Genomic DNA, 14,807 nt, shown 5'->3' with positions numbered 1-14,807 from the left:
TCCGAGTCCAATATAGTATACAAACAAGTTTTCCAGACTATCTGAAGACAACTAAGCTGCGTAGCCACAGCCTCAGCAGAAACTTTTCCAGTATGGCAACTTCAGAATTCATTTCACATTACCTACCCTATTGTGTTATTTAGTCTTTACAAAGACTAAAGCATTTATCTGAAAAAAAAATTAAGAGCACAGAACCAGGCAAAGAATTACAAGAAAAATCACCATATGTCATATAACTCTCACTTCAAGCAAGAGGCACAATGTGCCTCTAAAAAAGAAAATCATTGCTTACAGAAACAGACAAGTATAACACAAGGAAAAAAAAATGCTCACTAAGAAAGAAGTAATAGGGATACCTATAACAGACAATTACAGGTACATTGGGTGGAGGGAGAGAAATGTGATGTTAAATGTCACACATCTACTAAAAATACTTTCACACAAGTTTGAACAACTCTTCAAATTCTGCTGGTCCCCCACATGCGCAGAACAGCCACCCACAGAGTAAACTATCTCATAGGTTTTATCCATCTCTTCCAGATGAACAATGGAAAAATTCAGAATTTATCACACAGCTATCTCAGACTTATAAACAGGTCCTAGAAGAAAGAAACCATCACAAGATTAGTTAACACTGAACAAGGACAAGTAAAGCTACTTACGGGGTAATTCCCTTCCTGCAAAGGCACAAACAAACACAAGACTGCTGAGCAAAATATACTTACATTAATGCAGAACTATGTTGAAAACACCAATTAATACACAATAGTCAAGAGAGGGTTTTTTTAAAACCTTTTGACCACACTGCTACATATTAAAATAAAAGTACCCCTAACTTCCTGAAATTACATTAAAGTCTGCAGAAAAGTAATTTTTCTTAGCTCTTTTTTTTATGCTACAATTATAAAGTTTGCTAGAAATGAGTGAACTTCCCAATACTGAGTTTTTTGTTCTTACCCTAATGGTTCCTCTCACTTCTACACTGCCTTTTCCTGAAGTCATTCATACTTACAGTTAATCAAAGAAGGAATTCTGCACCTGCATCAAGGCTGTATCAGAAAAGTGGCAAATCCACTACACAACCAGGAGGTCTCTCTAGTCATCCATCCATCCATCCTTCCCTCCCTCCCTTAACACTGGAAGTGTCATTTGCACAGTAGAGTATATTATAAAGAGTACTTAGTCCTAGTTTATGAGCTATTTTTAATTCTTCTAAAAGTTTTAGTAATTACATTAAGAAACTTAAGATATTCAATGGTCAAAAAGCAGCCTAAAAGCAGTCCTTTCATATAACAGCATTGTCTCTATTCATAGAAGCACAGACTGCTTTATAATACAGCATTCTGTAATTATAAAACTAACTTTGTAGGATATAAAGTACACAGCAAGCAGAAGTAATACTTTACATAGAACTGAAGCTTTCATATTTTTCTAATGTGAGTAAGACCTATTTTTCAATCATAGAATGGTTTGGGTAGGAAAAAACTTTAGAAGATTATCTGGTTACAATTCCTCCACCATGGGCAGGGGACACGTTCCACTAGACAAGGTTGCTCAATACCTCATCTAGCCTGGCCTGAAATACTTCCAGGGATGGGGGATCTGGACAATCTGTTCCAGTGTTTCACCACCCTCACAATGAAGAATTTCTTCCTTATATTTAATCTAAACCAATGTGTAAACTTATCTTTTAAAAGTCTGAAGCATCTTTACATATGAGGCAAAACTAGTATTGTCAATCAGAATTAACATTTTTCACTATAACTCAATTTGCAGTCTTTACATTGTATTAACTCAGATTCTGCTTCTAATGAAGTACCTGAGCCAAACACAAAAGCTCTGAACTCAAAGATACAGAAAATAATGTTATAATGAATCATAATGAAAAATAGTAACAGCCTTTGCAATGCTCAGATAAGGCACTTCTAAGACAGATTATGGCAGCAGTGCTAACATTAAAAAGCAGCATTACTAATTTCCTAGCAGTTTAATGGAGAGCTGCTTATGCTCTACTGGGAATGTGACAGAATTGTGTGAGGCAAGTCTCAAAAGGCTGAAAAGTCTTTGCAACTAAATTCACAGTAATTATGTTACTAATTATACCTAGACCATTAGAGATTGCTACAGTTAAAACAGCCCAAACATTTTTATTTTCCTCTTTCTGAAAGTTCAGTCTTCATTTGAGCAGAAATTCTAGAAGTTTAATCTGTGCCTGAACATACATATTTTTTAAAGTTTAAACAGTTAGAGTTCCGTGCTTGCATATGGAGATCAAAGTTAAACTTTTCCATTATAAAAAAAAATAACCCCTTTAAAAAGAAAAACGGTATGGTATTGATGTACATAGAAAGCATGAAGTAGAGCCTTTGATGTGGTGAATCTGAAGGTTAAAATGCCCCAAACCAGCATTCACAACAGTTCAGGTTGTACACTCAGTTCTTAAGGCACTTGCACAGATGCATCTGAGGCAGCTTCCAGCAGCAACTCACATTAGTCATATCATACCCTAATTCACTCCACCAGCACTGCCCAGGCAGATCACGTGTTTTATTAAACAGTACTTTGAAATACCAATGCGTTTTTCCAAACATAATGAACAACCTCTGCCCCAAGCAAGCAACTTCAGCATATTGCTGCCCTCCTGAACTACACAGATATAGAATGTGTAATTACAGGACAGCAAGTCTCATTTGGCCAACTGGACACGAGATGAAAAACCTTGAGACCTTTATTCTATTCATAGCTCTGCCCTTGAGCTGCTGCATGACACAGAAAAATTTGACTTTCCTGTGCCTCAGCTTCCTCTGCCTTCCTGAGTCAAATCTATTTATCACTCCTCATCCTAAGAAATGTGTCTCAGTACACTTTTTTTTATTAGGTGCTCTAGGCACAATCAGAGCTGAGAAGCAATATTTATATAATATTTTAAAGCTTTTTTGAGACTGACTCATTTGTGACAAAAAGATGCAATTGCACTTATAAATTATTAACTTTGTCAGCAGGTATTTAGAGTAAGCCTTCACATGTAGGAAGCCATCAGATACTTACTTACCTGTTGTGAAAACTCAGCTTTTATTGATTTCTGTGCCGTCTTGTTTTCACTGCATAAAGCTTTGAACAAAGATACTTCTCAGAACACACACACTCACTGTCTAGAAAAGGTGTCAGTTAAACTTTTCTGTCATTATTAACTGCTTTTGTTCCGAGCGATTACAAGGCACATTTTTGATGATTCACATGTTTAGTCAGTGTCCAAACACAGACATTCACAGGGTAACAGCTGTGAAAAAGTGACATGCCATAACAGGAACTGAGTTGAAGTAGGAGAGATCCTAGCATTATATGACAAAGAAAAGTTATAGATAAAAAAGATGCATGTTTATAAGTGCTTAAAAATGGGAATAGCTAATTTTAACACAGTCTGATTTTTCTTTTTTCTCTTTTGTAACTGAGCAAGAAATGCTAAATTCTGACCTTGAGAGATATACTATCTAGGATTGCCTAGGCATTTGGTTACTCTAAATACCAAGAACTGTTAAATAAACATCCCGTAGTTTCTGTACCTGAGGACAGAATTGGCACTATCCTCACACACTTTCACCTCCTCACGTATACATGAGCAATATAATCATCCAGTGCCATGAAGGAGCAACCACTTGAAATCAGCTACCTCAGGTTCAAACATCTATTCAGGATGTGCAGGCACAGTGCAAATTACTTTTCGCTTGATGCCTGGATGCACAATTACATTCCTTCTGAGGTGCAGAAGAGATACATAATTCATAGAGGGATATACCTCATGACCCGAGTGTACTTGTCCTTGCAAGTCATACCCAGGTTTGGCTGTTCTATTGCCTCAGCCTGATACTGTGATGCACACTCAGACTGCAATGAGAAAAAATGAGCTGTTATAGTGACAAGATTGGCTAAAGATAATCTAGGAAAAGCCTCCTCTGCAAAACATTCTTAAGTGTGACAGACATCGTCAGAATCAGTACTAAGGTCACTGTCAGATCATCACAGCAAAAGCAGCTGTTCAGCTCCAGTCAGATGACAAATTACCTCCTTTGCCCCAACAACATCAGCAGAACTGATGGAAAGCGGAGTTGAAATGGGCACAGAAGGTGCCCAACGCCAGCCTGATTGTATTAAAGCCAGTGGAGAAAGTGCGTGTGATCTATTCTACCAAAGAAATGATGGGGTGGAGCCTCCATAAAGGCTGGTACTACCTCAATCACTACAGCCATTGCTGCAACAGCTACAGGTCAGAGGGGAGGACTTTGTGCCCCCGAGGGGATGCACAGTGAGGAGATGTACAGAGGCAGAGAACTACTCACCAACAGGGATGAGACAGCCCTCACAAGGAGGTATTGTTTCCAGCTGAACACGTTGCTGAGGGATTCACAGTCAGCTGAGATGAATAAGTCCTTTCACTTCTGAAAGCACTCAGCTGCAGAGCAATTGCTAGGAGAGGTAAAGTGCTTTCACTGCAATGTACCTTTCCAGAATATGGAAAACTGCTGACTTTGACCTCTGAAAATGTATCAGAGGACACAGCTTCAGTGTATGTAAGACACTGAGCACTGTCCCTTTGGAACACTATCCCAATCTGCCTCCAGGAACCCTTCCCAAAAAACTCTTGGGGAACCCATGAGAAAATGTACAGGAGTTAAGCAAGTGAAGCACAGTGAGACACTAAGGTTCAGGTCAACTGAGTAAAACAAAAATAACAGTTTTAAACTGGGCAACCTCCTCAATTGTACCCATCAGCTAATCACACAAATGGAGAGAACAGAAATAGAAAGGTTGGAACAGGGACTGAAACAGTAGCAAGACTGTTGCTGTCAAGAGAAGCAAGAGCAACTTACTGTTTCAGGATACAAAACTAAAGGCCAGATGTGTGTCGGGCAACTGAGAAGTATTCTTGCACCTTGCTTTTCTATCTTGCTAAAAAGTCATCATTTCCCCAAAACTAAGACAGTAACCCAGGGATGAAAAAGTGAAAATTAAGACAGAACACAGATGAGCACAAGTACAGCATTACAACCACCCCTCAATCCACAACATGCTTAGGGTGCTATGCCCTTAATACCCTTCACTAAATCTGCCCCTTATAAGGTTCCTAAAGCTGGAAGAGTGTTCAGGGAGTTTTCCTCCTCTGAAGAAGTCCCAAGGACAAGGCAACATTATGCTTACTCCCTCTTAACAGCTCTGCCATGCATCATTTCCCATTGCCCCTGCAGAGTTTTGTCCTGCACTGTTAACATCATAACAGCCCTAGAAATTCCTGGAGAGATGGCAGGGTCATAAAGCAACATTGGGTATTTCACTATATAGGCAGTAACAGACCAGAAAAAGATTAAGCACTTTCATTCTCCTATTCCTCTTGTCTGCCCTGTGACGTGCTGCCTTCTAAAAGATAGAAAGGCATTTGTGAATTTTTTTTATTTTCTTTTTAACTCTTACAAGTTCTGATTCATACTCACTGAGTAGACAGTGTGTTCAGTCCTGGGGCAGCTGCCTCGGCTGAGCTGGGCAGGGAGTTCAGTGTGGTTACATCCAACAAGCAGAGCAGGAGGAATCAGGAACACACACATACACTGCCAGCCAAGAAAAAAGTAGCTGGCACAATTACAGCTGTTAAAGACACTACCACAACTGAGTGTCCTGAGTTGCAGGAGTTTAAGTTTAGCCATGCTGCTTATTCTGGCAGACTAATAGGGAGCACAAAGTAACTTCAACAGCAGCAGCATTTCTGGGCAGCAAATCCATTTTTCTGTCTTCTGCACAGGTAAGAAAATCATCCACCATAGCTAGTACACTAAAACTTAAAATTTTAAGCTGAAAACAAGTGGAATATTTCAGCCCAGTAAGAGAAATCTTAGAAAGCTTAAGCTACTTTACCAGACAACTCTTGTTTTAACTTCTATTTTTACATCTTTATTTCTAATATTCACTGCTGCCTCCAGTAACATTACCTGCTATTTTTAGCATTTCAAAAAAGCACCACAGTGATCCTCAAATCCCTAAAGCATCTGAAAACTAGCAAAGAGATTCCTTAAAACTAGCTAGATCCATGTTATGAGAACTTTCTAAACATTTCTTCTCAGTTTTGGTGCACAAAGCACACTAACACACACTACAGATGAGTAGATGAAACAAGCCTTGAAAGCTACTAATAACTCAAACATTAGAGAATTCATAATAATCCAAGTCAATGCTGTTCCAGGTCTCTTCCTGCAAAGCAAAAACAATTTTTCAGGAAACTTAGTCTGCTGCACAATACTGTCCAAAACAGTCTTTTTTAAAAAAGCTAATGCCCACAAAGTTAGTCTTTGAGGCTTTCCAGCCTGGGAAGCAGAGGCAACAGCAATAAAGTCTGCCTTAAAGAACATACACACTTTACCCCTAAAGCAAAGGCCGTAAACAGACATAGAGCAATAAAGACAGATATAGAGCAATTAAGATATTTACCACCATCACTTACTTGCCACCCTTCCCAACAGCAGCATGAGTGCCTTCTAATTCCTGAAGTAAAAAAAAAAATATGCTCCCTCATCCACCTAACCATCAACTCAGACATCTTAGCTCCAACAACTTTCATCAGAGATTTATGTTCCCAGTGCCAAGTTGAGCTGGCCAAGAGCTATTTTTCATAGGAGCACTTCTGAATTCCTGTCTTCTGGCAAAGGCAAGTAGGACAGTCACAGAAGAACACAAAACCATTACATGCCTCACTCCACAAAGAGGACAAGTCTGTCTCCATGGCCTAGTTGCTCACACACCAACGGAATGTCTCTTCACTGGTTTTTCATTAAACAACAGAACAGAAAGAAGTCAGATGTCAGTGTATGCAAGATTCACTCCTTTGACACAGCACAAACAACATCCCCAGTAACTCAAGACACACCATTTGTACCCACTTTGATACCATCACACATACCATGAGGCTTTAGCCACGTAAGAAAGAGCATATGTGTTCAAACCCCTGTAAGAAGATACACTTCTTCAGTACATTTTTAGACACTGATATAAGAACTGAGAAAAACGTCATTTCACTTCAAAAGAGATAAACCAGTATTTATATTAACAATAAAGGTTTGATTGCCTTTGATTAATTTAGCCTTTTTCTGCTGCAAGACTGGTTTCCATGGAAATGCAAGCAGACTAAAAACCTGCAAGAAGTGAGTCAGTTTTGCCTGTTTATGTCTCTTCAGTTTCCATGGAAACAGACATTAAAAAAAAAGTAATAAAAAGGATAAGGGTCCTGAAATACCTTAAGAAAATCTCTTCCCAGAGCTTTATCTCTTTGGCTGCCTTTCCAGAATTAGAGTTGAAAATAACATGGAGTAACAGATGACAGAGTAGTGACTTGATTTTTTTATAATCTGGAACTATTTCAAAAACCACATTCAAACTGACAAGCTCAAAAAATACAGCTACAAATTGTATTAACTTAGGCTTTGGCAAAAGTACTTAAAGCAGAGTATCTATTTCTTTAAATTAATTCAATGCTAATATAGACACACACAACAGAGAACAAGAAAATAGCATCACACTGTCCTTGTCCCAAGTATATTTCAATACTTTGAGAAAGGGGGAAAAAGAAAAAGCTGCCTTGGGGGAGTGAGTCCAATATTTCCATAGCCAGGACATTTTTTAATGAATCATTTTTAAGGAATCATTTCTTCCTTACAACACATTCATTCTGAAGTTGCAGAACAGGCTGTCTTCTCCACAAAGAGCCAAAAAGGTCAGGGAAGGTGGAAGGAATAGGATGGGAAATTGTTAGAAAAGAGGCTGCAGTGGATGTGTCAGACCTTGAAAGCCTGACCCTATCACTGCCATTACTATGCGAGAATTCTCTGACAATCAAGTGTCCAGAAATACAATGAACAGAGGTATGATTATCTGCTGCTCTAAGATCCCACAAGAACTTTCAGGACAGCTAAACTTGATTACAAACTTTTTATTTCCTTGTTTGTCTCACACATCCCAGTTCTGTGTGCTGAGTACACCTCCACACAACTCAACACTCTACTCTTCATCAGAGCTACTGCCTGTCTGTGCAGAACACACAAGGACAGTGGATATCTCTTACCATTGCTGTCACAGACTGAAGCTGCATTGCAAAAATCAGTAAAGAGAAGAGAAAAAGAAAAGCTCACCTCTGTCCTCAACACTATTATATACTCCCAACAAACACCAGAAGTCAAGGGCCCTTCTACATGCACATAGTTTTACACACCTCATTTTTGTACTTTGCTGCTGCTCTGAGAACTAAACAATATATTGCCACTGACATGACACAGAAAGCTTTGAGAAAGAGGGGCAGCAATCACTGAAAGTTTGTCTTGAATGGAAGAAGCAGCTGAACTTAATTCAATGTTAATTAGTTCACATTAGCCAAATTCAATCTCTTCTTGCCAGGGGAAAGTTAAGCCTTAGGCAATTAATTATTCCCTAGTCTCCCCTGTACTTTGGCAAGGTGTAAAGTGGCACAGTAAGGAGAACAATCCCTCAGAATTCACGAAGGCATCACACAAAGAGGACAGACTTAACAGTTAATGTTAAGAAATCATTAAGAGAAACACTGATGTGTATCTTTCAGTCTATTTCGAAGTTTAGTCTCCTTTCTTGTAGAGGTCATAAGTACATATAAACAAATTACTTTAGATATTCATTTACTTTTAACAGCTAAATACACAAACATTTGGGTCTCCAGGAGACACAGTTACCATTCAAATTCACTCATAACAACATGCACAGGCATTTTCTAAAACATTAAGTGAACAAACCATACAAGGAGCAAAAAAGCAGATCAAGTGTTTTTCACCATGCTCTACGGCAAATTTGTTTCTGTTATTAAAGACAGGTTTCCAGTTTACTAAAGCCAGTCTCGGAAGAGATTGCAAGAGTGTCAGATGTCAGGATCAGATTAGTTTCATGCCTCCTCCAGCACAAAGAGCAGAACAGAACAAACATAAATGTTGCTGCTAAAGCTAGGGAGCCACTATTAAACAGAAAAATGACACTGGTCACAGGAAAAGAGAAAAAAATTTAATAAAAAGATAATTTACACACAATCAATAATCTTGGATTATTAAGTACACAAAAATTACCATATCTGACTTAGTTTTGCCTTTGGGGACATCAGCATTCTCATATCAATCTTCAAGAAATTTACAAGGTCACACACTGAATTGAGGAAATAGAATCACAACAGTTAACAGGAACCACCTGCCCTGTGTACTGAATGATAACACAAGGCTCTCCTAAGCAAACAGAAACTATCATTGCCCCATTGTATATTGTATCATATTACACATGCTCAAGAAGTCTAATCATAGGTAAGTCAATTCAAGTCTGTCATTTGTTACCTTCCAAATATTTATTTATAGAAGGTTAATATTAACTTTTCATATCAAGTTTCCCAATATGGACTTTTAAATTTCTGCTTTGAATCTGCATAAGTTCCTTCTGTGTAAAATTACCTGATATATAAAATGGGGTTTGATACACACAAAACTCTGAAGAGCAGGTGAAAATAGGGACCACCTTCACTGTTTCAGAATTAACACAGAAAATTTTGCCCTCTTATACTAGACTGCTGTTTACACTAATATCTCAAGGAGCTTTGTCTGATATTTAAGACACAATCCATAAAAGTGTCTAGCAGGAACAATAGCACAGCCTGAATCAATTGTGACAACTCACAAAGATCAATAAGCTAAATCTTTAAAGTAGCATCATCACTTTGTACTTGTTAAAGAAGCTTAATGCAAGCACTGCAACTGCCAAGAATAAATGAACACATCTTACACGAAAGATTAATAAAAAGGAGACACACACCAAACGGAAAGTCTGTGATGTTACCTCACAGTGTTCCTGTCACAACATCCTGGGTATCCAAAATCAGCCAATGCACTCAGCAGAAATCACTCTAACCAGGCTGCAACTTATAGTCATCTTTCCAGGTAACAGTGTTCCATTTACAGAAATCCACAGTATTTGCATATAGATTTGCAACACTGCACCACATCGCAAAATTACCACAAAACTCCCCAGGGAGTGACATGATGTAAAATAACAAATGGTACACAAAGCTAAAGGCACAAAATCCCAAGAGGTAAAACCTGAAGAAGGTTAGAAACCCTTCCAAGTGCCCTGGTATACGACATATAAACACAAAGCTGTTTCTCCACATGTAACAAAGATCTCACACAAGTTGCAGCACGAACTTTTTTTTGCAGGCCTTGGGAAGTCCAACGTGATTTCCTGGTGGTATGAAGGAAGTAAAGGATGGCAGGTGGTATAATTTCATAACAGATCATGTGGTAGCAGATATGGCAAAATTGTTCCTTTAACTACGACTGTACTCATTTTCACAAAGGAAGGATTTTCTAAACCTCATCAACAAAAGTGCTACTTTTCAAAAGTTCACAATCAGGATTTTTAACTCCTCTGAAGCACAAACCTGAATAAATAATCCCTGCACAGAAAGACACTGATTAAAACAAATTCAGTCTTACAATACACGTTTTAGTACAAGGCACCTTAGCAGTTCTCCTGTGAAAATCACAAGTGTCATATTCAAGTCATCATCTGTCATCATGCAAAAGTTCTCAAGAGCACAGAACAACAGATTCAGAGCATGTAGAGGCAGAAAAATGTTAAGCTTAAGTATTGCAGCAGAAACCTCCATCAGCATGCACAGAAAGGCAATACAGCGAAGACAGAATTTCACCAGTGGCTTGTTGTCAATTCTGGATCAGTGTTTCTCAGCTGCTGATCCAGGGAGCAACAGTCGGCTGTGAGACATCTGAAACAGCCCGTGGAACAGCTGCAAAGAAAGCTGGCTTGTGTTCTGGGCAGGAGGGGAAGAGGAGGGAATTGTTTTCTTGATTTTATATTTTCAATGAATAATTCTCGCATGCAAACAAGGAAGTAAAATCAACACAAACAAAAATAAGAGCGGTAACTGAGTGATCAAACCTCAGCCTAATTTCTATGTTGTTGCAACTGTACCCTCCTATGGCATTACCGCATAGTACAATCCTCAGATTGTACTCAATGAGGTCAGATGTCTCTTTGGACTTAAAAAGGTTGAGACACATCCTTTTAGATGACAGATAGTTGGCAGATAAATGGGAAATGAGGATTTCTGAAGGACAAAGTAAGATGATGAGACAACCAGCATATATGATTACAGAAAGAAATCCAAATTCACCAGAGAAAAAAACAACTTGTCACAGATATTTTAAAATGTACAGAAGATTCAGGGAACAAAAGCCTCAACATACAAATGCTTTACTTAGACAATTAGGAATCATAAGCTAACAAAGAATATTCCAAGAACTGAGGTCTCTCTTACTAGATTTATAAAGCACGAACCTTGTACCCAGTAATAAAAGTAAAGCCATAAAGAGCATTAGGTAGTCACAAATTCGACCCCTTAAGCATACTAAAAGCTCCAGCATCCAAGTGGGCTTAATCACATCCCTCTAATACTACTAAATCAGAACCACTTTGCTACTATTGCAACTACTTGACAGATATTTTAGGGAGCCCAGCAAGTTACATGGTGCTTTATACTTACTCGAATCCTCCCATCTGAGAAGGTGCAACTTCCACGCAGAATAGTACAGAAATCCCAGTACCAGAAAGAGGCAGAGGGCTAGCAGCAGGTTACGCATGAACACCAACAGTCCCATTTTCACATTAAATCTGCTCTTCTACATGACCTGAGAAAGAAAAGCACGTTGAGCTTGGGGTCAGAGTAACCTTCTCCAACAGACATCCTCCCAAAACACGCAATCCCATACCCACAGTAACCGTGCATCAAGGTAAACACATGGCAAAACACACCCGATACACAAAACGCATCAGTGAAATAATAACTACCACTCAAGGCAGGTGCCTTTTCTGGCTGTGCCAGGGTAGATGCGGCTCTGGAGAGGCGGGGTGTTCCCGCAGCGCTGTGACAGGTCACCAGTCCCGCTCCTCCCGCTTCACACAGCCGAGCCCAGCACGGCCCCGGCCCCGAGGCCTGGCGAGCACCGCGTCCTCCCGAGCCGCCACCGAGCACACCCGCAGCGCCCGGGGGTGTCCCGGGGTCGGCGGGGCTCGCCGGGCAGTGCCGCTCCCGCCCGGAGCGCCCGTCCCGCCGCGCTGCGGGGACGCGCTGCCCTGGAGGCGGTGCCGGGGAGCGCGGACCGCCCGGCCCGGGCAGGACGGCAGCTCTCCGCCGGCTGACAGACCCCGCGGCCAGCTGCAGCCTGGGTTGAACGGGCAGCGGAGGCGCCCCCGTTGCCGGGTTGTCCCCGCCTCGCCGCGGTCCGCTACCGGCTGCTCCGCTACCGGCTACCCCTCCCGGCACCCCGCCGGGCCCCGCTCGCCGAGACAGCCATTGTGGCCGGCCCTACCCGCCCTCCCCGGCCCTGCCCGCCTCACCCGGCCGCCGCCGGCCCCGGGCGCTCGGTGCCCGGCTGCGCCCGCGGGGCGCGGGGCTGCGGGCGCCGCCATGCCGGGCGCGCCCAGCGGGACCCGCCGCCGCCGCCGGGGGGCGTCGCGGCCACCAATGGCGCGCGGGCCGGGGCGGGGCCCGCCGCGCAGCTGTCGCCGCCGACCAATGGGGCGGCGCGGGGGACCGCGCTCCAGCCAATCGGGACAGGCGCCCGCAGCCAATGGCGCACGGGCGGGGGGTCCCCGCCGTAGGGGCGCTGCGGCAGGGCGGCGGTGCGCGTGCGCGGAGCGCCCCCCGCCTTTCCCTCGCCTTCCAGAATCAGCGCCCGGCGGGGCCGCCGAGGGCGGAGAGCCGGGCCCCGATGCCGTGCCGTGTCTGCGCCGCACTGCACCCCCCGGCCCTGCCGGGGATCGCTTCTCCTCTAGAGCCCTGCGCCGCTTCCGAGTCACGCCGTGGCACCTCCATCGCTGCGGTGCCTCCAGTCATGGCACTGTGTGGCCCCTCCAAGTACTTCACCCCGTCAGGCTTGACGCATTGTCACTGCACGGCACTGCACATTCCCCAGCTGAGGCACCTCCAGACCTCGCAGTCACCGCAGCCCTCACTCCGTCCCGCCCTCCTGTCCCGCCGCTGTGTCCCGGCAGTGACACGGCATCACCTCACTGCCCTCCGCTCACCGCACTGAGTGCGCTGCGTCCCTTCAGTGCTGCACTGCCCTCCCTCCGCCCGCTGCTCGAAGCGGCCTCTCACCCCTGTCCAGCTCTGCCCAGCGAAGCTGCAGCCACTGCACAGGGGGGCCCAGCCCTGTCTTGCTTCTGTCACAGCCCCACACAGTACCAGCCCATGCTGCACAGTCCAGTCACTACCTTCACACAGTCCTCCAGCATCTGCAGATCCTGATTCCACTGCACACCCAACAGGGTCCTGACCAGCCCCTGCCCAGCCCTGTGGCATAGCCTCCACCACTGAACCATACCAGGCTGCACGGACCGCACTGGGCAGCACAGACCTCATCTGCTGCCCTCCTAGAGCACAGCACAGCTCACACCGTGCAGCCAGTACAGTTTCCATGCACTCCCCAATGTGTTCTGGTCTCCACCTTCTCACTGCACAGCTGCCCAGTGAGCACTGCAGCACTGGGGCCAGCCTGCACCTCACTCTTCCCACAGCATTGCTCTCTTTGTTGCTGCCCCCACAGCCTTGATGGGTACCCCCAAGGCTTGTTTGGGAGAGAGCAAGTTACAAACTCAAGTATAAGACAGCATGGGGACAGAATGATAAAGGGAAATTATTAGTTGTGTTGGGGAAAAATGATCTGAATGGACAGAAACTTAGGAATAAACCTCCATCTGCAGAACAGCACAGAGCTCAGTGACCCTCCGTGTGTCTCTGATAAGAGCAGGAAAACAACCCATGTGAGTTTAAGGGAATCTAAGTAGGTTCACATCCAGCATGGTGGCAGCTCTGAGAGCAGCTGAGCCCAGGTGCCAATATCAAATGGCAGACACTGCCTTGAGCAGCACAGGGCTGGCTGAGCACTGCCTGAGCCTGCTCCACAGCAGCTGACAAAAGGCAGAGTTCAAGCAGGTCACCGGGAGAGCTGGTGAGGGCTCACACTGCCCTGCTTTCACAGCCAGAACCCCTAGTTTGTGTTCCACACAAATGAAGTCAGTGCAAGCTGGCTGCAAGTGTGACACCCACACAGCCAGGCTTGCAGAGCTGCCACACTCCTCTGCAGAGACACAGGAGAGACACATGTTGAATTGATATGCTACTAGGTTTTTTGAATGCCAACAACTTCTAGATGCAGCACAGGAGACCAACAGACTCATGCAAACACCCAGGTATCACTGGTATCAATATGGCCCTTAGGAGGTGCATAGAGAAGGGACATGACCACATCTACACAGCCCTGTCCCCCCTCTGCTGCCCACACCAACCCCCCAGCTCCCTGGACTGCACCCACTCAGGATGCTCATTACTCTCACTCATCTGAGGCAGCTCCCTTCCCTCCAGCTTCACAGCAAGCTGGCAGCCAGAACTGGGCTGGGCAGCCTCCTCCAATGGCCCCATAATCCCACCAGCTTCTGTGCCACATTATGTCTGACTAGAGCCCAGTTTTACGTTACAAACACTTGCTTTATGCCTGCTCCTCTCTTGCCCTCTTCATCCCTCTATCTGTGTAAGCTAGATAACTTCCCCCTGCCTCAACTGCCCTTGTCCCAGTGACACGAGCTGCCCACACTGCCTGCCACTACTCTGCCACATCTGCTCTGTCTGTCCCCAAACCTCACTTAAACCGTGCTGACTGTACCACCCAACCCTTGAACCCCACGGTGTG

The 14,807-nt window shown here is 43.8% G+C and overlaps 1 protein-coding gene across 7 annotated transcripts in view; it reads right to left on the bottom strand.

Annotated features, from left to right (window-relative positions):
• ST3GAL3 (ST3 beta-galactoside alpha-2,3-sialyltransferase 3) overlaps nucleotides 1–12,999 on the bottom strand; it is a 176,749-nt gene extending 163,750 nt beyond the window's left edge. For 3 of the 7 annotated variants that reach the window (XM_071564550.1, XM_071564555.1, XM_071564553.1), the window contains exons 1-2: nucleotides 12,454–12,586; nucleotides 11,600–11,744 (exon numbers count right to left, since the gene is read on the bottom strand). In XM_071564550.1, coding sequence (XP_071420651.1) covers nucleotides 11,600–11,714 — 115 coding nt within the window. In that variant the 5' untranslated portion in view covers nucleotides 11,715–11,744; nucleotides 12,454–12,586. Of the gene's footprint in view, nucleotides 1–11,599; nucleotides 11,745–11,904; nucleotides 12,067–12,453; nucleotides 12,588–12,982 lie in introns of those variants that run through there. The other 4 variants (XM_071564552.1, XM_071564556.1, XM_071564557.1 and 1 more) reach the window with 4 other exon arrangements.
• Nucleotides 13,000–14,807: the final 1,808 nt, after the last annotated feature.

Source organism: Pithys albifrons, chromosome 10 (assembly GCF_047495875.1).
Source record: "Pithys albifrons albifrons isolate INPA30051 chromosome 10, PitAlb_v1, whole genome shotgun sequence".
In the NCBI taxonomy this organism is placed as follows: Eukaryota; Metazoa; Chordata; class Aves; order Passeriformes; family Thamnophilidae; genus Pithys; species Pithys albifrons.
The sequence above is the reverse complement of the archived record's forward strand: the minus strand, read 5'-3'. Positions and strand labels throughout refer to the sequence as shown.